This window comes from Ranitomeya variabilis, chromosome 2, assembly GCF_051348905.1.
Source record: "Ranitomeya variabilis isolate aRanVar5 chromosome 2, aRanVar5.hap1, whole genome shotgun sequence".
NCBI lineage: Eukaryota > Metazoa > Chordata > Amphibia > Anura > Dendrobatidae > Ranitomeya > Ranitomeya variabilis.
Genome location: NC_135233.1, coordinates 1,042,196,543 through 1,042,221,317, shown reverse-complemented (window position 1 = coordinate 1,042,221,317; position 24,775 = coordinate 1,042,196,543). Strand labels below are relative to the sequence as shown.

Genomic DNA, 24,775 nt, shown 5'->3' with positions numbered 1-24,775 from the left:
TGTGTTCTCCAGATGCAGACTGGAGGCTGGATTGGAAGTCTGTCCTCTTCAGCGATGAGTCCCATTTTGTACTGGATGCAATTATAGCCAAAGATTAGTCTGGACACCACATGGGCAACACCATTAAGAGGCCTTCAGAACTTCAAAAGAGACTGTCACACCGGTCCAGATTATGGTGTGGAGCGGCATAGTGCAAGGTAGCTGGATGCCTCTAATCTTCATTCCAGGATCACGAATCCTCACTCTTGCCGTAATTGAAATTATGATATTTATTGTAACTCATCAAATTTGAGAGCTGCATGGGTATGTCCTGTAAGCTCTAGACTGCTTTCTTAAGAAGACACCCAGAAAATAGAATACATTTTTTTACAAACCTATGTCTAGTCATAGTAGGCATGAATTTATTTTCTGACTTTCTCAGACCCAAAGGAAACAATTTTTTTTTAAAGTATGCATCTTTTAATAAATATGTTGTAAATTACTTCATCTATTGTCTTTTATGTTGTTTTTTTTAGACAGGCAGAAGAAACATGAGTCTTAGTAAATGGGACAAAGACTGAAACATAGGCCAGAATTTACTTAAAGCACCTGTAGGAAGATTGAGCTTCCCCGGTATTTCCCCTGCAGGAATGTAATACTATATATGTCCCAGCAGATGAACAGCCTTCTGTGTAGTACATGGTCTGCTCAAGTCCACCAGAGCAAGAGTTATGGGTTCTCATTGACTCATTGCTCTGGGGAAAATAGTGTAGGGTCCAGTGCTCAGGAACAACCAACCCAAAGACATCGGCTTGGTCTTACAGAATTAGAAGTCTTCACATTTTAATCCAATCAAAAGACACAATTTTTGGCTGTGGTCTCATACCTGTGGTGGTCCACTGAGAAGCAGCCTCCTTGAATGGAAGGAGTCCATTCTACCCTCATTGACGTTGCAGTAGTCCATATGACCCGGTTTGGGTACAGTCCATTGACGGTAATACAACGACTGCTCCGTGCAAGTCATCGTCTTACTTAGCAGTGGACGGAAAGAACTGGCCCAAGAGACATCACAACGTGGCAGAAAAGACGACGACTTGGAGAGTCCGCTGCTGTCAGTGGAGGTGATGATGTCGTGCACCAGTTTTGGAAGGAACACCACAGGAGGCTGTTTATAGGCCTTGGCCAAAGCACACTGTGAGATTTGTAGGCTCGCTGAACTGTGAACGTAAGAGGATGAAGTCGAAGACGGTGTCGATGCCGAGCTTTGGTTGTTCTTCATGGTGTGGCTGAGGCTGTTACTGTCCGGTTGATCACAGGCAATGACAGATTGTTTCTTCACACTATTATCAGGTGGCAATTTAGGTTTTCCTGTGGCACAGCTCTCACTGTTGGAGACTCTGGACTGCTGTGTTGGTTTGGAGTTGTCATCCACCATCGCAGAAAATGACGATTCACTGTTGACAACTGAACCTAATAATTAAAGAATAAGAATCGAATCCACATGTTATATCTAGAGACGATAGTTATATCCTAAATCCAGCAACAATAGGGATTTATGGGCCAAAATGTGTCTCTGTGTGTTGGATATATTCTCCACTAATAGAAGGGCACAAAGAGGATAGGATAGAACTCTAGGGACTTTATGAGGCCGATACAGGAACATTTTTACACCAGAAAACTGGCGTAAAACAGTTTCAATAGTCGAAAAAAAAATGTGCAACTTGAGGTTGTGCAAACATTTTGCAACTTTTGCAGTTTTCCAACCAGTTTTGAGCAGAAGTGCTGAATCGACAGGGCAAGGCAGAATGGGCCTACACCGGCCCATCATATTTATGATAAGTGGCGGGCCTTTCTTATGCCACAAATGTTACGCCAGGCCTTAACTTGGAGCATCATTTCCAACATTTGTTGTATCTTAATGAATTTGGCGCATCTTATTCATGCACGCCCCTCATTAAGTCTGCTGTACGAAACTCCTGCCTTAATGAATCAGGGCCAATGAACTGTAATCTAAAGGCAAAATTACCTATGACCTCAAGGTGCCATATATAGCAAACCAGAAAAAAACAAACAATAAAGCTATGCATTTATTACATATAGTTAAAACTCGGGACACCAATTATTCTCAACAATTCTGACAATTTACTTGATCAATATATATGATATGCAATCAAGGATATAGATTGGGGCACAAGAGATAAATTATTTAATACCAATTAGGGTAGGAGAGGGAGAAGCGGGATTAATACTGTGGACAATACTACAACATTTACCCTACAAATCTCTAATGCAAGATCCTACCCAACCGTGAAGGTGAGAACCATATCTAGTAAACGATAATGGCACCACCCACTCAACGGGGTCTGTGCCCTGTTGAAGGGGTTATCCGGGACTTTTTTATTTTAGAGTGTGCCTAAGCACTAACAGGCAGGTAGATTCTAATTATCAGCCTGTTTTGCCTGGCACCAATCTCTGCCAGCACAAAGTGGTTCCAGACTGCCCCTGACAGCAATTTATCAGGTTCTACTGACATCACGTCGGCTTCTCTTTCTGCTCTGTTGACAGAACGTGTCTGCTGATGTCATGCTGACACGGGCACAGCCTTGTTCAATACACAGAAATTGAGCAACGCTGTACACATCTAGTCAGAATGTGTCCGGAAGTATGCAAATCTCATTCTTACAGTCACATCACTGCCCGCTCCCGGCACTGGCACCGGAGAATCCTGACGATGTGAGGATTCACTAGTCTGCAGTCACATAGAGTAACTGCACACTTGTAGCCTAAGGCCCGACAAGCCCTTTACAGCACTGTGGTGCCGCACAGAGGTTACAGAGCACACAGAACAGCAGTACCACCATAGAGTTTTTACCCTTCCACTACCCCCTTCACTCTTCTTATTTCATAGAAATACTTTGGTATTATGGAAAAGCCTCTAAACCCTGGAGTGAACTATTACACGTGTCTAGTCATTGACTTCTTTTCTATAGACGCAGCTGTTTATTGAGCTACAAGCCCCATCCTTCTCCTCTGACAATAATGGAGCAGCAAGTAGCCTGAACATTCCCTAATCCATTACGACAGGATCTTACCGGAGGCTTTTGAAGACAGTGATGAAGAGGCAGAATCGTCTGATGAAGATCTTTGTCTTTTACCAGGGCTTCGTTTATCCGAATTAGACCCTTATTCAATGGAAGGAAATGAAAAAAAAAAATATTTCTCTGATGCCAAATGCCATTATCCCATTGACTTACAGAACAAGCGAACAATTAATGAGCTAGTGTCTAACGACAAACATGTCCTCATCATCCATTATGTAATATACTCCAACAATAAAGAATGATGTATGATTCATATGAAGGCACAGAACCGGGGTGGGCCATTTCACCCTTAACCCTCACCCTTGCATTCATTCTTAAACAAATTTAGCTATTTTACCATGTCTTTATTTATCAGGCTATAATTGTCATGATTCCGCCTGTCAGTGTGTCTGGACTCAGTGAATGACTATTCTGCAGTCCAATCTAGGGCAGGGGCATGCTGAGCTCCTGGTATGGTGACTGATAGCTCAGCCGTCCAATTGGGAGCTGGGGAGTACTGAACTGTCAGTGTCATGAGTGACAGCTTAGCCGTCTACTTAGGGCCAGGGCATGTTGGGGCTACCTCCATGTGTCTCCTGTTCAGAGTAATTACCTGGCCATTTAGCCTGCTCTCTGCCTTAGATTTCTGCCAATTGTTGTTTTGCTCAAGAGATCTGTGTTTGCTCTGTGTCCTAGTCTTGTATTCTGGTCTTTGCTGTTCAACCTTGGATTTGACTTAACCATCCATTTACCTAGCCCTTTTGTCATGATCTGCTACCTTATTAGAATTCTGACCCCGAACTGTGACCTGACAACATCTTTGTCTCCCCCTCTGTATATGACGTACCCTCCTGGCTTTTGAACTCGGACCGCTTGGCTACACTGCCTCTTGGCTAGTTATAGAAATTGTAGTTTCCCAAACATTTACTTTTGTTTTATTTTCACTTGAAACAGATATATACACATACATATCTACATCACATCCACAAATACACAAAGATACATACATATACATATACACATCACATCCATATACAGTGGAGTAAAAAGGTATTTAGTCAGCCACCAAATGTGCCCAAAACATCACTGCTCTAGAGGAGAACTGCATGGAGGAATGGGCCAACATACCAACAACAGTGTGTGCCAACCTTGTGAAGACTTACAGAAAACGTTTGACCTCTGTCATTGCAAACAAAGGATATATAGCAAAATATGGAGATGAACTTTTGTCTATCTATGATGTCAATTACAGGCCTCTCTCATCTTTTTAAGTGGGAGAAGTTGCACAATTGGTGGCTGACTAAATACTTTTTTCTCCACTGTATACATACAAATACTGTGAGACAGTGACTGGTGTTATATGTGAGGGCCGCTATGTGTCCCCCAGGATGCACACAGAAGCATATTGCGGGAGTGCATTGCAGTCACAGGCATAGCTGTGATTGCAACGCAGAATAAAAGTGAGTGTTGGTCTTGGACAAGCTATTTGTCCAAGGCAGATTTAGGAAAACCTGCCATGGGCTTTTATTTTTTAAACGGATTACAGGACGGCAATGAGGCAGTCCGTTTCCTCCCCGATCCGGGTTTTCCATGTGGCCTTCGGCCATAAATCCTTTGTAAAAAAAAAAACTGCAGGAGAGGGTTGGGTGTGTCAGCGTGGAGTTTGCAAGTGTAGAGCAGAGGGTTCTACAAAAGCTTGGCTGTGTGAGGGAACACAGAGTCAAGCGGAGCAAACTCCTGGCACCATGCAGCATAATATGGTGGTGAAGTCGCCCTCGGCAACCGGACGCATTTATGGACTGTCTTGTTTCCCAGCTGCGATCCGGAGGATACCATGTCTTTTGTTTGTGAGTTTTGACATTAAAACTACATTTACTTTTGAACTTTCCTGGGTCACTGCCTCATCACTGCACCATGTGGACACCGCTGTACTACAATACATACATAAAACAATATGTACATACACAGATACATACATATACACATCACATTCACATATACACACAACTATATACACATTATATCCACAAAAACACACAGACACATAGACATACACATACCACGGATACTTACATATACATATTACATACACACATATAGATACATGCACACAGATGCATCCACATGCAAAAAAACAATACATATACATACAAGTGCTTCTCACTAAATTAGAATGTGCTTCTCACTAAATTAGAATATCATCAAAAAGTTATTTTATTTCAGTTCTTCAATGCAAAAAGTGAAACTCATATATTGTAAACAGTCATAACAAACTGAGTGATCTATTTCAAGTGTTTATTTCTGTTAATGTTGATGATTATGGCTTACAGCCAATGAATATCCCCAAATCATTATCTCAGTAAATTAGAATACTTTATAACATCAGCTTGAAAAATGATTTTAAAATCCGAAATGTTGGCCTACTGAAATGTATGTTCAGTAAATGCACTCAATACTTGGTCTGGGCTCCTTTTGCATCAATTACTGCATCAATGAAGCGTGGCATGGAGGCGATCAGCCTGTGGCACTGCTGAGGGGTTATGGAAGCCCAGGATGCTTTAATGGTGGCCTTCAACTCATCTGCATTGTTGGGTCTGGTGTCTCTCATCTTCCTCTTGACAATACGCCATAGATTCCCTATAGGGTTAAGGTCAGGTGAGTTTGCTGCCAACCAAGCACAGTGATACGGTTGCTTTTAAACCAGGTATTGTTACTTTTGGCAGTGTGGAAAGCAGCCAAATCTTGCTGAAATGAAATTTCCATCTCCAAAAAGCTTGTCGGCAGAGGTGTAAGGAGGTTGCTTTCCCTGCTCCTTACCTGGAACCACTTAGTCAGACAGCTGGGTTGTCGGGGGGAAGACTTTCTGCCCTGGACAGAAGGGACCATGTGACTGCTGGGGGCAGAGAGGAAGAGAGGGGGGTGTGGTCAGAAAAGAGCGGGAGAGCAGAGTGTGCCAGAAGAGGGGACAGCGCGCCAGACAGAGAGCAGGCTGCAGCGCCACGCTCCCCGAAAGAGAGTGCTCCCCGTGAGGGCACTGAGGCTGAGATACCAGCCGTAGTGGAGGCTGGATGTGAGAGTGTGGACTTGGAAGCCTCCATAATCAGAGAAGACGTATCCCCTGACAGTGACCTGAGCACGTATCACCGGTGACCGCAGTGACAAGCCAGGACCCCTGAGTGTGACAAGTAAACTGCTCAGTGTGTGTGTAGCATTGCTGCTGCAGAAAGCCTGCCAGCCTAATATACAGAGACTCCAGCAGAGTGGCTGAGTTACTTCCTGCTTTCAGCTTCACTGGGAGAAAAGCCTTAACCCCGGAGTCTCCAGTTCCCAGGACACAGAGGAGAGACTTCAGGATCTCAAGTGCTGCTTGTGACTGTACCCACGTTGGAATTAGGACCCTCCAGTCAGGACCTCCCTGGACTGATAAGTTACAAGAATACTCATTAACCCTTTTGATTCCGCTTAACTGTTTACTGATTTATCTCTATTAACCCCCTGTTTACTCCCTGCAAGGAGAATTTTACTCCTGTTAATAAATTCCCCTCAACAGTTGGTCTGTCTGTTCCGCGGTGACATACTCAACCCTGCACTCTATTACACTGGGAAGCATGAAGTGCTGTAAAATTTCCTGGTAGATGGCTGCTCTGACTTTGGTCTTGATAAAACACAATGGACCTACACCAGCAGATGACATGGCTCCCCAAACCATCACTGATTGTGGAAACTTCACACTAGGAGGAGAGTTGGAAGGTCACCATCAACATAAGACAGTTGAATATTCCCTCTCAAAATGATCAACTTTGGATGAATTTGCTTTGATATGTAGGAAGGCTTTAACATTCTGTCCATGGCTTCGCCATCGTTATTAAGTTTTCCATGTCTGCAGCCAAATTAGAATGCACCATCTTATCTCTTCACCCTAACCGGTCATTATCTATGATCTATGTATCTGGATTATTTATAATTTTTCCAATTTTTATAGGACTTAATAAATCGTTCTGGCCAGCTTTGTCACAACCCATGCTCTATGTGATGGCACTGGTTGTCACCTAGCTTGGCCAAAGACTCATCATAAGACTTTTCTCTTATATATGGAGCGGTGCCCACTTTTCTATTCCACCCTCCCCTCTTCTTGTCTTCTGCCCAATACAAATCTGAACAGCAGCATTTAAAGAATTTTTAAAAATATTCTTCATCATTGGAAATAGTGAGAAAAGTGAATTATGAGCTGATAATTAAGATGTAGACATTATATTCCAGTGCTGAAAATGAGTGTAGGAAGCTGAAAATGACTAATCCTGCTGTTAATGACATGAGAACTGTGATAAATGTGGAATCCTCCCACATGGCCTGAACCTCGGTGACTTTATTGATGTTGTTCTCTAGTTTTCACTTTTAATAATCCCTTAAAGAGCTATTCGCATATTCAATTTTAATCGTTGTTTTAAAACTTTCATCCTTTCTTGAACCCTATGGTTCCGTGAAAAACAAGATATGGTAGCTGCCTAATGTAATTTTCTTATCATTGGAGACAGTCAAAAAAGTTTTTCTGAAAGGCCTCATGCAAATGGTAAAGTGTAAGAGACGTTGTCCGACAGTAAAATATATTTTATGCCAGGTATGGATTGATTAAAAATAATAAACAGAGGCATACTCACCTTCCGGTGCCCCTGCAGATCCAGCTTAGGCCACTCCAAAGGTCTCTCGACCAGTTCCGAAAGAAGCCACAGCACCACTGATGGAGGTTAAGTGACTAGAAAGCATCCAATGATGCACTCTTCTAGTCACCTGAATTGGCTGCAGAAGTTGTGACTTCAAACAGGGTAGACAATGCTTCCGGAGCCAGTGTAGATCTTTGAGGCGGACTGTGTTTGATCCGCGGGGGATTAAGGAACTGAGTATGCCTGAATCAATTCAACAGTAAAATATACATCTTTTGTACACTTGGACAAACCCATTAATGTGTTATCCATGGCCCATCATCATTAGTATAATACAAGGTTTTAAGAAGCATGTTGAATACTTGTCTTACCATCTATCACCATCTCCTCATCCTCGTTGTCAGTGCTGCTTAGTTTTTCTGGGTCACTGTCCAAGACATCCCGGCCCAGTCCTCGGTCTTGAGATCCATCAGAATCAAGAAAACAAGAAGCAAATCCTAGCTCTTGTTCTATTGCAGTTCTTTCCCAGGTATGAAATTGAAGTAGACGGAGATCGCAGTATCGTAAAGACCTGCAATCACAAGAAATGCAAAATATCAGTTATTTTACATTTCTTAATGTAGATACAAATGATCAAGTAAAAAATAATTATCAAAAAAATCATCATTAGGCGCATCAGGTTATCTGGTGCATCAGGCTATCTGGCGCATCAGGCTATCTGGTGCATCAAGTTATCTGGCGCATCTGTGGCGCCCCAGGGTCCTGATCGTCACAGTAGCATTGCTTTCCTCCCGGGGAGAGTGATGTTACGCTTGGAAGCGATAAAGGATAACTCTTATCAGGTAACCACCACACACACAACATGTTCACACTCCAGGCCACAAGGGGGAGCTTTTGATCCTATTTCATAGGTGACTCCCCTATATATATTGTGGATTGGAGGGAAAGAGAGATAAGATTGTCAAAGAGTTCGTGCCAGACAGCAGACTGGAGCAGTCTGAGGCAAGAAGAGAGCAGTCTATAGGACTGGAGGGCCCATTCAGCCAGAAAGTGCTGAAGCTCCTGGACAGAGATTATACCGACAGCCGAACATCGTTGAGTGAGCGTGAATGAGAGTGAAGCACAGGGGAAAGATATCAGGGGAGACCAGCTAAGAGCAGGCGGCCTCCCTCTGAGGCGCAGATAACCGGTAGCTGGACCACCGAGGTTGTAAGGACTCTACGACTTACATCAGAGACCGGCAGGACAGCTGAACTGCAAGATACCTGTCCGCCTTAATACCCAGGAGACACGGTGACACCCTTAGAGCCCGGGGCGTGCTAGAGTCCCTGTAAAAAGGCTCAAGTCACCAGTCAAACGGGTTATGTCCTATCCTATATGGGGGACAGAGAGAGAACAACTGTGAGGACCTTATGTGAAGCCATAGGCAGTAAGTGACTACAATACCACAGCGCTTTGAGGAAGGCTTTTAACTCCCACCTGGTAAGGGGGACTCTGGATTCGCTTCCAAGCAGGCTGGACTGCCCTATGATCTGGTACCCTGGACTGTGGCTGCCTGAAGTCTTCAGTAAACCAGGTAAAGAGACTGCAAACCTGTGTCCTCATTCCTTACTGAGCCAATCACCATCTTTAATCTATACACCGGGAGCCCTGGGGATACACTTCACCTGTGGGAAGTTATACCATCTAGCTGCAATAACATCACCCCAGCGTCGGTCCCCACTGACCGAATACCACAGGTGGCATCACGAACATAAACTTTATTCAAATTCCCCTTTTACATGGGCGCCCAGGGCTACGGACCTGGTTGCCGCCGTGACACGTCCCCTTAAGTACTGGACCCGGTACCGAGTACCCCACGGCCATGGCGGGAGACTCACATGAAGCTATCTGGCACATCAGGCTATTTGGCACATCAGGCTATCTGACGCATCAGGTTATCTGGCGCATCAGGTTATCTGGAGCATCAGGCTATCTGGCGCATCAAGCTATCTGGAGCATCAGGCTATCTGGAGCATCAGGTTATCTGGCGCATCAAGTTATCTGGCTCTTGTTAGGCCGTGCTCTTAGGCCTTATAGTATTCACTTAGTTGGCATCCATGAGCAACCAAGACCTGCTTCAGCCTTTGATCCCCCTGACAAACCAAGCTCTGCTACATCACTGGGTACTTCTGCTACTCCACTAGCTAGTTCTGTCTGTAATCTGTGACAAACCAAGATCTGCTGTATCACTGAGTAACTGCTATACCTCTGGCTAGTTTTGCCTAGGCTCTATGACAAACAAAGCTTTGCTATTTCACTGTGTAAATCTGCTGCACCACTGTCTAGTTCTATCTGGATTCTGTGACAGAATCCAGGTCTGCTACATCACTAGGTAACCCTGACTAACCGCTATGTCCGCCATGACATGGACTCAGTGACAAACTATACTCTGCTTCACTACTGTTCTAGGTTTGCAACAGAACCACTTGTGTCTCTCAGCTCTGCTGCCCTGGCTCTTCATCACTGAATCAACTCTGCTATGTCGCTGTCCAAGGCTGCTACAATAGCTGCCATGTCTTCCAGTCTGCTTCAGGGGGTCCCATGGTTCCAGTTCCTCTTCTACATAGGCAGTAATGGCACAATTCTGGGAAGAGGAGTATCCAGAGTTTTGGGTTTTTTTTTCCAAAAACACTTTTGCACCTGTAAATTTTGCTGTGGATTCCAGGTAGTTTGCAGTAAAATCTGCACCACAGGGATTTGAGTGTGGATTGTCAATTCTCTATTGACATCAATGGGAAAATCTGCAACAAATCCTTGCTCTTTCAGCAATATAAATTAAAGGGAACTTGCCAGGCAATTCAGCAATTCATGCTTCCCAAATCACAGGCAGCATGAATTGCAGCCAAGTATATCATTTTGTGTAAGGGTATGTTTCCACGTTCAGTTTTGCTTCAGGCTTTGGTCAGGATTTTATGCAGGTAAAATCCTGACCAAAACTGCACCTGAGGTCACTGGCAGGTCACCTGCGGTGTTCCTGCGTGTTTTGCTCATAGTAGCAACATGCTGCGTTTCGAAAAAACGCACCACGCATGCGTTTTCACGGCAAAAACGCATGCGTTTTTTAACGCATAGTGGAGTCTGGATTTCATGAAATCCCATCCACTATGCTGTAACATCTGGACGCTGCGTTTTTGACGCTGCGGAAAAACGCAGCGTCAAAAACGCAGCGTTTCCTGAACGTGGAAACATACCCTTAGGCTCTGAGCTTTCAGAGAAATCATATCTTCAAGAATAGAGAAAACATATTTTGAGAAAACTGTCAATTAACTACTGTGGTGCTGAGAAGAGCCGGACTAGTGGGCTCTCTATGGTCCCTGGCCACCTCTTCCCAGCACAATAGCAGGCAATTTCCAGATTTCTCCCATGTGTATACTTAGAGAGAGACCTGTCAATCATCTCTGCAGCAGTGTTGGGTGGACATTGGGTTTGCAGAAAACTTCCACAAGGTATTCCACTGTGGACTTTTCATCCGAATGGGAAATCTGCGGCAATTCTACCCAATCTAAGCTCAGCCTAAACATAACCAAAATAATGTTTGGCACTTGTACTGCCTTGAAGGAAAATTAAGACTCACCGTGGCAAAGATTCTCCAAGAGGTTCTGTTCCGCTGCAGATCAGTATGCATGGAAGGCCTTCCAGCGCCAGGTATGTTCGGGGCTGCCAGTCTTCCTCCTCATTGTTTTGCCAGACCTGCCAATTAATGAATGATATTTACTACTAGCATATGAGAATATTGTGCACCTAATGTATAGAACCACTGAATTCTACAGGTCCACGTCTGGGTATTCTTCTCTTGAAAAGAATTAGGCTGAAAATGAGACCTACAAGAATACAGATCTACAGGAGTTACCTTTAGTTGGTCCACAAAGTGCTTCCCGACAGTAATGGCGGAGTTGGCCGTTCCCAGTATTACTTCGAAACGATTTTGTAAACCCAAACGTTCTCTAACATGGCGGAGGCGCTCATAGGCCAATGTGGCCAACTGGATGCAAGGGATTCTCATGAGAACCATAAGTCCGTGCCCACTGGCACACTGTTTGGGTGAGTTCAGAAGGTTCTGAACGATCTCAAGAGTTTCCACTGAAGTATAGCTCTTCATCTGGGAGAGTCCGCAGACGGCCATCATGGCTGAGGAGTAGTGCTGGATGAGAAGGAAGGACTGAATCACGGCACTGTGAAGCTTAGGAAACCTAAAGGGGATAACAAAAGCAAAAAAAAATGGTGAAACTGGGGAAGACGTTACCGATGCAAATGTACCAGTACATGAGCAGGCGTTCTTCATGTTGATATATATTATATGGTGGGTTTTGTTTTGCTCTTTTAATGGCCTTTGGCTCGATCAGAAGCCCCGGTGACTTGATGGATGAGTAATCTGTAGGAAGATCGATGTTGTACAAGCCTAGATAGCTCCACCAGGGTATTCTATGACGTTATTGTGATAGTATTAAGCCATAGGGTTGCTGGTCTTCCTTTTCTCCTTGTTCCTTCTATTCTTCCGACCATGATGTCCTTCTTCAGTGACTGCACATATCAGACGAAGAGAACAAAGTAGGCAAGTCATAGCTTGGTGGTCCTTGCTTCGAGTGACATGTCTGGCTTGATTTGTCTCAAAATTGATTTGTTTGTTCTTCTTGCCATCTTTGGTACTGATAACATCCTTCTCCAGCACTACATTTCAAAGGCGTCGATTCTTCTTCTGTTTTGTTTCTTAATCGTCCAAGTTTCACATCCAAATGTCACCACAGAGAAGACCAACAAATGTACCAGCCGTGTCTACGTCACTGGTGAAAAGTTCCTTGATTTGAAGATCTTAACTTGGTGTGCTTATCTATTAAAGATTATCCCACCACCAATATTTACCACCTATCGGCAGGATAATGTATGATCAGTGGGAGTCTGACTGCAGGGAATCACCCTGATCACATGGGCACTATCACTCGCATAGATTCAAAGAAATGTATTCAGCAATGGTCACACATGGTCAACTCCCCTCCATTCACATGGGAGACATGGGATCTAAAGATCCTAGCAAGCAAACTGCCCAATGATTATACTGTTATCGCTTCACTTTAAGGGAACTTGTCACCTCGAGAACCACAATTTACCCGCAGATATAGAGTTTAACCCTTGTATATTTGGCTTACTGGAGCAGCGGCTACAGGGTAGAAATGAAGTTTTATTCTCCCTGCAGCCGCTTGATTCCAGCCATCAGAGAGGTGCAGGGAGCACTGCTTACTTATATCTCATGAGCACGCTGTAATCACTCCCTGGGCATTATCATTGACAGCCTGCTCTGCACACACACTCTGCACACATGTGCTGCAGAACAGGCTGTCAAAGTGCTGGAGAGTGACACTGTATACTGAGCAATGACTGCAACACCTCTCTGCTCCTCCCCGATGAATGGAATCAAGTGGCTGCAGGAAGAATAAAACTTCATTTTCACCCATGTAGCCGCTGCTCCAGTAAACTAGCTACAGAGGGTTTAAAGGTGCTGTCCACCCTTGGGGGCAATTTTTTTTTTTTATTAATCTTTGTTTTACTGCACATTCAACTTTGAGGTGGTCTGTGATGATGAATCAGCTCAGAGCAGATGAGAAAAAGACAATAAAGAGTTTAAAACTTCCCGACTGTCAGAATGAGCTCACTGATAAGATTCTCAGTTAACTCATTCATCAGCCAACAACAGACAGCGCAACACGGAGGATATAAAAGACATCATTTTTAATGAAACTATATTGCAAAAAAAATTTTTTTTAGCCCAACTAAAGGCTTGTAAGTTAAAAAAAAGGGGTAGGCTCATTAATTGGGCATTTTTGAAAGATTAATCACTTTTGATAAACATTTCTAAGTTCTGATCAATGTCTGTCTTGTTCCTTGAGCTCTTTTCTTTTAACAGGTCCACCAATTGTTACTGATTAACTTCTTAAATAATGTTTATATTGATCAGAGCTCCGTTTTTCTGATACAAAGCTCCAACTTCCCTGCACAGAAAAAGATTTAACTTACCAAATTGTGGCTCCCTGCAGTCACCACTAGAGCGAGCCAAGGACAATATTTTATTGTATTTACAACAAGCTCTACAACATGATCCTATGTCTGTGCAGAGGAATGGGAATTCCGATATATAGTACATAGAAATGAATAATCCCAGAATGATGCAAGATTTACAGTTGGTATCAAAACTAATCAACACCCAATGTAAGTTATGTTTATTAGCAAAATTTACAAATGGGCTGATTACTCAGGAACGCTGTCATAACCTGATGTCTGGCTATGCATCACATTTGCAGCAGGTCATAACAGCCAGAGGGGCTCTAAGAATTTAAGACGATTATCACAAAGATGGTGATCAATGTCTTGCAGTAATTACTTGTATATATACAAGAAACCCACTGGCACTGACCTTTTTCCTAATGCCAACACAATGGCTTCAAAGGAACTGTCGTAACGCAGCAGTGGAAGACTGTGTCCAGACAGTGTGGATTCCATGTACTGTGACAGACCAAAGTACTTTCTGTTTTCATGGTACAGCTCCATTCCCTGCAGAAATAATGCATCACATTCACCGATGAACTAGGGGTGATAAATTTAAGGTATCAATGACACAATTACGGTATATCTATTTTTTAACATTGCTTTGCTATTAAAAAGTATTTGCCTTCTTCCAATTCATATACCAATGTCGACCCTTTGGTTAAAGAGTATCTGTTGCTTCCTCAAAAAATTGAGTTAAATACCTTGTGAAACTCCCTGAGCTCCCCTGATTCTGCTGCTTTTTTCCTTTTTGCCCTGCGTCGCTCCATTGCAGAGATATTCACATTTGTTGCTTTTGGAGCACACCATGTGAAATCTCGGCTTGTAAACCAACTGGACGTTTCTTCAGAGTCTATTCTGGGGGGGCGTGTGCTTTTACCCATCCTAGATGCAGCCAATCACAGCTCAGTGTTTGGGAGGGAGGGGAGACAGCACACGCCCCAGAGAAGAATCTGAAGAAACATCCAGTTGGTTTTCAGGCAGAGATTTCACATACTGCACTCCGAAAGCAACAAATGTGAATATCTCTGCAATGGAACGACGCAATGCAAAATGGAAAAGAACAGCAGAATCAGGGGAGCTGAGGGATTCTCACAAGACATTTAACTTAATTTTATTTTAGCAAGTGACTGGTCCTTTTTAGAGCACTAATTTATCATAACATGCTAGGAATATTCTTGGCAGGCTGCAATTCACATCACAATCACTGGGTTGCTATGTAGACACATATAGAAAAAATCTCTCATTACAGTATCCCCAAATCCTGTGCTGTTCAATTTATTCTATACTGGTTGAAGCTTTGCTCTTCTGATATACTGTAGAGCTCAGAATACTCAGTATAAAAGGAGAGCTATCTCTCAATTGACTACAGTGGCCACTAGAGGGAACTTACCACATGATGTTTTATCATTAAGCTCCTTAGCTCCCCCAAGTGGCGGCATTTTTTATGGGGGTGGCAGAATGGTAAAATTATTACTTTTGCAAGAAGAATTAAGGGCCATCATTACTTTTTAAACTGGCACTAAGGGGCATGATTTGATTTAAGGAGGGACTCGGTGGGCATTATTATTATTATTACTATGCTATGGGGCACACAAGGGGCATTATTTTTTAAGGGGACACTCATGAGGCATTATCTGTTTAAAGGGGACAATAAGTAGGCATTATCTGTTTTAAGGAGACAATCAGGAGGCATTATTTGTTTTAAGGAGACAATCAGGAGGCATTATTTGTTTTAAGGAGACAATCAGGAGGCGTTATTTGTTTAAAGGGGACAATCAGGAGGCATTATTTGATTTAAGGAGACAATCAGGAGGCATTATTTGTTTAAAGGGGGCACTCATGAGACATTATTTGTTTAAAGGGGACAATCAGAAGGCATTATTTGTTTAAAGGGGACAATCAGAATGCATTATTTGTTTAAAGGGGGCACTCATGAGACATTATTTGTTTAAAGGGGACAATCAGAAGGCATTATTTGTTTAAAGGGGGCACTCATGAGACATTATTTGTTTAAAGGGGACAATCAGGAGATATTATTTGTTTAAAGGGGACAATCAGAAGGCATTATTTGTTTAAAGGGGGCACTCATGAGACATTATTTGTTTAAAGGGGACAATCAGAAGGCATTATTTGTTTAAACGGGACAATAAGAAGGCATTACTTGTTTAAAGGGGACAATCAGGAGGCATTATTTGTTTTAAGGAGACAATCAGGAGGCATTAATTGTTTAAAGGGGGCACTCATGAGACATTATTTGTTTAAAGGGGACAATCAGAAGGCATTATTTGTTTAAAGGGGGCACTCATGAGACATTGTTTAAAGGGGACAATCAGGAGGTAATATTTGTTTAAAAGGGACAATCAGGAGGCGTTATTTGTTTAAAGGGGACAATCAAGAGGCATTATTTGTTTTAAGTTTAAGGGGGCACTCATGAGACATTATTTGTTTAAAGGGGACAATCAGGAGGCACTATTTGTTTAAAATGGGCACTTAAGGGGCATTATTTGTGTAAAGGGAACACTTGGGGGCATTACTTGCCTTAAGGCGACACTTGGGGGGCATTATTTGTTTTAAGGGGGGCTTTATTATTGGGTTAGGAGGCACAATATGTACTTTATCCCAGGAGTTACCACTGCTCTAGGTTTTTTTTAAAAGGTATGGGAGTTATGGTAATCTAACAGACACCTATAGAGAAAAGTTGGATCTGTTCTCCCCGCTCCGTATCTTCAAGGTGTCTCATACGCCCCGCTCATTATGCTACAATACAATACCTACATGGCTGTACGATGAAGGCCAGTGGATCTCATTGTAAGGGCTGATCCGGGTGTTCTGCGTCTGCAGGGCGTAGGGACAAGACGTCACGTGCAGAAGTAAGATATTTGGCGAATCTCTTAATTCCCTGCAGTTCAACATCCGATCGACCAGTCCGAAGTTCCCCTCCTTCTGTGGATATGGGCTGTAAAGTGAGCTGAAGACACGGAGGTGGACATATGAACATAATGACTATTGATTGAGAGATTCAGCAGTATATATAAATCTGATGTGGGTGATATAGGAAAAGCACTACAGCCTAATGCATTCATATGACCGCGAGCAGGAACGTGCCCGCGGCCCCTGAAGCCTGCTTAGTGACGACAGCCAGGACTGTCAAGTGCTCAAAGGGTAATTGATCTAACATACATTTTGATTTCCAAAGTCAATGTTTTCCTGACCACAAACATAGAAGTCTTATTATAGTATATAAAATCAGAGGGGAAGAAACAAATGTCCAAATCTCATCACTGGCCAATGTGATTCCTGTACGCCTGTGTATACAGAGGCATACACAGAATATTCAGAAGAGACGACTGGTCTTTGTAGTTCTCAGGAGCAGAGTAATTATGGAAATATTACTACTGAACGCTGCTGCGTTATATAAAATGCGCATTAGTCAAAGCCTGCTTATTCCCAGTCTATTTCCTGCCTTCAGCTGCATTGATAACAGATTGTACTCATCAGGAACACAGATGATGGAAGTGACAGGTCAGCCCCCTCCCCCAGTTTTGACTGTTCAGGTTATCAGGACCGTCTTCTGCGGCAGCTTATCCCCAGAGTTATTGATACATGGACTGAACTGACCCATCACTGCCATCATATATCTGTACTCCAAATGAGAATCTTCTGATATATATGCAGATAAATGGCGTAAATAAGCTGGGAAAGAAGGGGTTCGAAGCCTAGTTATATGGAATGAAGACAAATTGCCTAAAAAGTGATTTGCAAATTTCCATTACTTTCCATGATAGACAAAATTAGACTACAGGCAACATGAATAAGAGCGGGGCCACACCACTGCCGCCGTGTATGTTTATGAGACAGCCAGAGATTCAGCCAAGACATCCAGACATCCATACACTCTACAGGACTACAGCCAAGGCATCATGACTGCATCACGAGGGACAGGATTCCAGCTTAAGGGACCTTGATCCTGGCTGGAAGAATACAGAGCTACGCCATCAACCATCGCTGAACCAGGCTGGGATCATCCAGTCGCCCGGCACCATGGATACATTTGTGAAAACCAGGTTGGGTCCATCCAGTCGCCTGGAACCTATGGATACATTTGGAGAAACCAGGTTGGGATCATCCAGTCACCTGGCAAAATGGATACATTTGGGGAAACCAGGTTGGGACCATCATCTGGCATCATGCATATGTTTGTAGAAACCAGGTTGGAACCATCCAGTCACCTGGCACCTTGGATATGTTTGTGGCAACCAGGTTGGGACCATCCGGTCACCTGGCCACGTCCCTCAATGTACTGTCATCTTCCTAAGGTTGTCATTACCTCCTCTCTGTGTGCATGCCAAAGGTGGGATATCCCGGCATGGAAGCTCTGAAGTAACAGCTGCTCTTATACCGGTGAGTCAGCGGAAGGGTGAGACTCTGTAATGTGCACCATTTTGGGATATTTTACTGGGACTGTTCTATGTGTTATCTGCCTGTTTTTTTGTTCAATAAAGAATTGCCACACTGTTTTACCCTCACCCTGTGTTGTCTGAGCAGCATTATGCCCATGTTAAAAGGAGAGCGGGCGTTCGGTGGGACGATCCCTGGTCCATGCGGTTTCGGCTAGAGGACCAGGGAGCCCGCCGACCCCCTATGTCTGTATATACACTGTTGACACACTGATGACACACTGATGGAATAGACTGATGGAACACTGATGACACACTGATGGCACATTGGTGACACATAGATGGCACATTGGTGACACACTGATGACACAGATGGCGCACTGGTGACACACTGATGGCACACTGACGGAATAGACTGATGGAACACTGATGACACACTGATGGCATATTGGTGACACACAGATGGCACATTGGTGACACACTGATGACACAGATGGTGCACTAGTGACACACTGATGGCACATTGACGGAAAACACTGATGACACAGGCACCATTTTTTCACATACGTGTTTAAACACAGAATGAGGACTTAACAAACATGTAAAAGACATATCACCTGGTGAGATCCCAGTGTGCGTGGTCATGAACCAGGACGAACAGTGTGTGCGGGTTTTGCATGGCATTTTGAAGAAACACCTTGAATTTCCTGGGGGCATCAGCATCAAGTTTTATGACGTATGTCTCCATGCAGTGTTTAGTCAGCAAGTCCTTCTCTAAGCCGAGCTCCAGCACGACACCTGGCGAAAGAACCACATCATGTCATACAGCCCTCAGTACGGAAAAGGGGGCACATTTATACAAGGGGGACCACTAGGGATCAGGATTGTACTGTACATAAGTGTGCAGATGGAGATGTCTACATGGCAGTGCTGCTATTCTGGTTGTGTGCAACAACAGAGTCCAGCATGCCCTTTATAGGCAGCTGGATTTTTGCAAAGATGCATAAAGTCTTATAATCCAATTGCAGATTTTCTTTGCAGATTATGTGTGGAAAAGTTGCTAATTTAATTCAATTTTATTTTTTTTTGTCGCAAATTCGGATTGAGATTTCTTAAAATCACATCCACAATGCAGATGCAAAACCTGCTGCGCATGAGACCTGTGTGGATGTAGTCAGGCCCCGACCTGCCTTTCAATATGGTGAATGTGATGCGAGAAACTCACGTGAGTCTCTCGCATCAATACCCGGCACTGCCGCCGGAACTCGGACCGGAGCGTTCAGCTGGATGTATTTCTATGCAGCCGCACACTCCGGTCCCGCTGCCGGGACTTGATGCGCGTTTCTCGCATTGAACTCGCAAGTGTGACCCCGACCTATCTGTGAGTGTTAGGTTGGCGCCTCAGCAAAATATGTTGGAGCTATATAAAGAACAGGTGAAAGCGTTTGTACCAAGCTAATAAGTTATCCCCTATAGATAGGACATAACCAGGTGTGTACATAGAAATCAAGGGGGCCCGGAGCAAAAGGCCTAATTAGGCCCCCCACATACCCATCCCAATAAAAGAATAATTCCTGCGGAGCTGACTTTTAAAAACAAGGAGAGGGACATGTCTGCAGCACAAACACAGGCATTTTGCCCATGGTGTTCTCATCCATAACAATACCTCTTTCGTGGCCCCCATAGAGCATGATTCCTTGAAAAATCCACCCACACAGTATGACACCCCAACAGTGAATTCCCCCACACAATTTACCTCCACAGTATTCTAAAACATGCAAAGTATTATGCCCCACAGTATCCCCTTCTATGCAGTACAATGGTCAGGATCCAGACCGGGTTTTGAGTCCTGTTTTCCCTTTCCCGGTCTGATCATGTCAGGGGTTAACTTTTCTGAGCCTCAGTCTGGTCTCAGGTTTGCTATTTATCTCTGCTGCATCCTGCAGGCGGTGTCAGTTATAGCTTCTGCCTACAGCGTGAGTAGCTGACTGGTTATATCCTGATTTGTCCTGCTGCGATTCCTGACTGTTCCCGTGTCTGTTCATTCCCCTTCCCCCTTTCTGACTCAGTGTTTTCCCTTTGTGTTTGGACTCTCGGGTACTTGACTCGGCTTTGTCTCTGACCTGACTCTGTCTTTTGCTCCTGGTACTTCTGCTTCTGTCTGGTATTGACCCTCTGGCCCGTCTCTGACTCTGAGCTGTTTTTCCCCTTTGTACTACGTTACTCTCCTGGTTTTGACGCAGTGTAATTGACTACCCTGTTGCCACCTGGTGGTGGCCTCGCTGCAGCGCTGCAGGTCTGCTCTGGCAAGTGTTGCAGTTTTCCATCCACTCTACTGCCATCTAGTGGAGCATGCATCTACCTGCGGCGTTACATTAATACCCCCAACAACAAGATTCTCCTAAGGTGCCCCCACATAGTATAATGACCCTATAGTGTCCCCACACACAGTATGATAACCTCACAGTATCCCTCTCCATACATCATAAGGCTCCAATAGCATGATTCTGCTAAGGAGCCCCCACATAGTATGATGACCCTATAGTTTCCCCACACACAGTATGATAACCTCACAGTATCCCTCTCCATACATCATAAGGCTCCAATAGCAAGATTCTCCTAAGGTGCCCCCACATAGTATGATATGACCCTATAGTGTCCCCACACACAGTATGATAACCTCACAGTATCCCCCTCCATACAGTATAATACCTCCAATAGCAAGATGCTCCTAAAGTGCCCACCACATAGTATGATGACCCCATAGTTTACTCACATACACAGTATGATGACCCCCACATCCACCCACAACTACAGCATTATTATGGCCCACACACCCGCACATACACAGACATTGGACCCCACAGCTCCCTACTCAGTATGATGGCCCCTACACAGCATCAAGTCCTTCAAACCCAGTATCAGGGTAAACAAAGCCCTCCATAAGTACTGACATTTACAAAACAAATTACTGGTCTAGCCTGTTCTCCCGATGCGCTGCCGGTCTGTGCAGTGTGTGACTGAGGCTGCATGCAGCAGGTGTGATATAGTGATGTCACTGCGCCGGCTGTGCTACACTCAGACACACAGGCTGAGTGGTGGAACAGAGCTGCTTCTTACATCATGCTGTTCAACGGTGTCTGATCCTGAAGATTGTGACTCCTTGAGGTGGGGTTGGGTGATGCCACTCTACACTGCCCCCCACTCATGGCCACTTGGTCTGTGGGCTGTAGGCCCCTGGACATTACAAATCTTAGCCCCTGTGTAATAAACTAAGGGGGCACATAAGGCGAATTGTGTGTGTAAAGGGTTAAAATTATGGTGACTCATGCTGTTTTTCTGGTTCCTTTCAAGTGTTAACCCTGCTGAGCTTTTGGCAAGTTAAGGCTACGTTCACACTGGGCGTTTTTGCTGCTTGCTTGCTTTTCTCGTCACTGGGCAGATAAGGATCACTTGGAGATTTTTTTTCCTGCCAGAATCCAGGGATCGAAAGAAAAGTAGATCAGATGGAAGAAGGCGGTGGATTTTGATATATGAACCTCCCTCATGGCCAGTGACGGAGAATCGCAAACCCGGCCCACCTGCCCTAAAAGTTCTTAATTCTATATATTTTTGCTGTGGTGTGTCTTATCACAGGGAGGTTACACCCAACCTTGTGTCTGGGGGTGTTGGGTGTACGGAAATGTTTCTGGTGCAACTTGAGACGATTAATGACTGTGCCACTGTTTACTCAATTGATTATTTATTATTGATTATTATGGTTTATTTACTAATTGTTGATTAAAACCCTTAATAAAACATTGCGGACATTTTCCCAACACTTGGTGCATGTCTATTATTTTAATTATTTAATTAAGCTATTGGTTAGAGTTAGTGTATAGCCTATATAATCCCATGTATTCCCGACTGCCAAGACCACTAACGATCCTCCACTCAATTAATTCCCTATGGCACTGCCGGAGAACGCCAAGTACAGGGCTCTGCAATTTCCAGCGGTCCCATAGTCAATGAGTAGAGCGGGGGTCCGCATCCCCAACCTCCGCTGCATTAACACTGGACTCTTCAGGGCGCTATGCTCAGAGGACGAACCCCAAGAGATCAATCACTCTCCGAACTACTTAACTTGGTATAAACCCTTTAATGATGTGGTCGATAGGAAAATGGCTCCGTACCTGAACTCCAGACATGGGAGAGGGTTTGCTGGTAAGTGACCTCACAGGGGGGAACGCAGATAAGAAAATCGACTTTCTCAAAAGATCCCAGGTCCAGGTTCTGGGTGCTGGAGTCTGCAATCGAGCACACGTGAGACAGGAGCTTCTGTGCCACCGCCAACTGAGAGGGGCGCAGCTGGTGCCACTCTATATTGTAACCTGCGGGCGAGGAGAACGTGTAAGCAAAACAAATCATATTATTACTCTTATTAGTATCACTATTATAAGTGTTAAAGGGGTTCTCCACCTTTGGGGGTTACTTTTTCTTACTTAACCCTTTTACTTTCCAAGCCTGCTTTCAACTTATTGACTGGGCCAAGTTTTACAATTCTGACAAGTGTCAATTTATATAGTAATAACTCTGGAAAACTTCAACCGATCCCACTGATCCCACCGTGATAGTGGTAACATTTCTCCAATATGATTTTATGTTTATTTGTGAAAAAAACGAAATTTGGCGAAAATCTTGAAAATGTTTCAATGTTCAAACTTTTGATTTTATGCTCTTAAATCACAGAGTCATGTCACACAAAATAGTTAATAACTAACATTTCCCACATGTCTACTTTCCACCACCACAATTTTTGAATCTTCGTTTTCTTTTTTGTTAGGAAGTTATAAGGGTTAACAATTAACCAGAAATTTCTCATTTTTCCAACAAAATTTATAAAACCATTTTTTTAAGGACCACATCAAATTTGAAGTGACTTTGAGGGGTATGTATGACAGAAAAAAAACAAAAGTGACACCATTCTAAAAACTACACCCCTCAAGGTGTAGTTCAAGAAGTTTATTAACCCTTCAGATATGTCACAGGAATTAATAGAATGTGGAAGGAAAGAAATGAGCATTTTATTTTTTTCACAAAACATTTACTTTAGACCCAAAATTTTTAATTTTTGCAAGGGTAACAGGAAAAAATGGACCACAAAATTTGTTGCACAATTTCTCATGAGCATGCCGATACTCCATATGTGGGGATAAAACACTGTTTGGGCGCACTGCAGAGCTCGGAAGGGAAGGAGCGCCATTTGACTTTTTGAAAGTACAATTTCATGGAATAAATAGCTATGCCATGTTTGGAGAGCCCCTGATGTGCTTAAAGAGTGGAAATCCCTCGCAAGTGACACAATTTTGGAAACTAGACCCCTCAGGGAACTTGTCTAGATGTGGGGCAAGCACCTTGAACCCCAAGGTGATTTGTAGATGTGATTTGTAGACGTACAAAAATCAAATTTTTCCCACAAAAATATTGCTTAGCCCCAAATTTTGCATTTTCACAAGGGTAACAGGAGAAATGGTGCAATATAATTTGTTGTGCAATTTTTTCCGAGTATGACGATACCTCATATGTGGGGAAAAACTACTGTTTGGGCGTACTGCAGGGCTTGGAAGGGAAGGAGTGCCAATTGACTTTTTGAATATAAAATTTGCTAGAATAATTAGCCAATGCCATGTCGCGTTTGGAGAGCCCCTGATTTGCCTAAACAGTGGAACTAAATATATATATTTTCCCACAAAAATTTGTAATTTTCACAGGGATAGCAGGAGAAAATGTCCCCCAAAATTTGTTGTGCAATTTCTCCAGAGTACACTAATACGCCATATATACTTGAAAACTACTTTTGAGGCACAATGCAAAGCTCAGAAGGGAGGAAGCACCATATTGGAGCTCAGATTTTGCTGGACTGGTTTGAGGGTGCCATGTCACATTGGCAGAGGCCCTAGGGTGCCAGAACAGGAGAACCCCAACCATAAATGACTCCATTTTACAAAGTACACCTCTCAATCTAGGGGTGCAGTGATCATGTTGACACCACAGATGTGTCACAGAATTTTATACCATTGGGCAGTGAAGAAAAAAATAATTACATTTTAACTATCAAAATTTTGTTTTATCCCCAGATTTTACAGTTTGACACTGGATGAGAAATGGGTAAAACGGCACCAAAATTTGTCCCACAATTTCTGAAGAATATAGAAATATCTCATATGTGGTGGGACAGTGCTACTTAGCCACATGGCAAGACTCGGGAGGAACAGAGCTATTTGCCTCCTGGAGCGCAGATTTTCCTAGAAAAGTTTGCAGATTCCATATACAGACCCCCTAAGTGCTAGAAGACCGGAATCCCCAATCAAGTGACCCTATTTTGGAAATTATACCCCTTTGGAATTTATCTAAGGGTGTAGTGGCGATTTTTACTCCATGGGTGTTTTCCAGAAACAAGTAGCAGTGGATGTTGCAGAGTGAAAATTGAAAACTGCCGTTGTTGTGACCAGTACGTTGTAGTGACCAGTACGTTATAGTGCCCATCTCATGCTCCTGGAGACACGCACCCGTGAATTACACGGGCTCTCGTTGCTAC

General features: G+C 43.6%; 1 protein-coding gene across 1 annotated transcript in view; it reads right to left on the bottom strand.

Moving 5' to 3' along the window:
* Positions 1–24,775, bottom strand: part of GREB1 (growth regulating estrogen receptor binding 1) — a 121,251-nt gene that overhangs the window by 51,724 nt on the left and 44,752 nt on the right. Inside the window, exons 13-21 of the mRNA XM_077291440.1 lie at positions 22,371–22,568; positions 18,816–18,996; positions 16,577–16,769; positions 14,169–14,305; positions 11,613–11,952; positions 11,337–11,452; positions 8,092–8,291; positions 3,072–3,161; positions 866–1,449 (exon numbers count right to left, since the gene is read on the bottom strand). Coding sequence (XP_077147555.1) covers positions 866–1,449; positions 3,072–3,161; positions 8,092–8,291; positions 11,337–11,452; positions 11,613–11,952; positions 14,169–14,305; positions 16,577–16,769; positions 18,816–18,996; positions 22,371–22,568 — 2,039 coding nt within the window. The remainder of the gene's footprint in view (positions 1–865; positions 1,450–3,071; positions 3,162–8,091; positions 8,292–11,336; positions 11,453–11,612; positions 11,953–14,168; positions 14,306–16,576; positions 16,770–18,815; positions 18,997–22,370; positions 22,569–24,775) is intronic.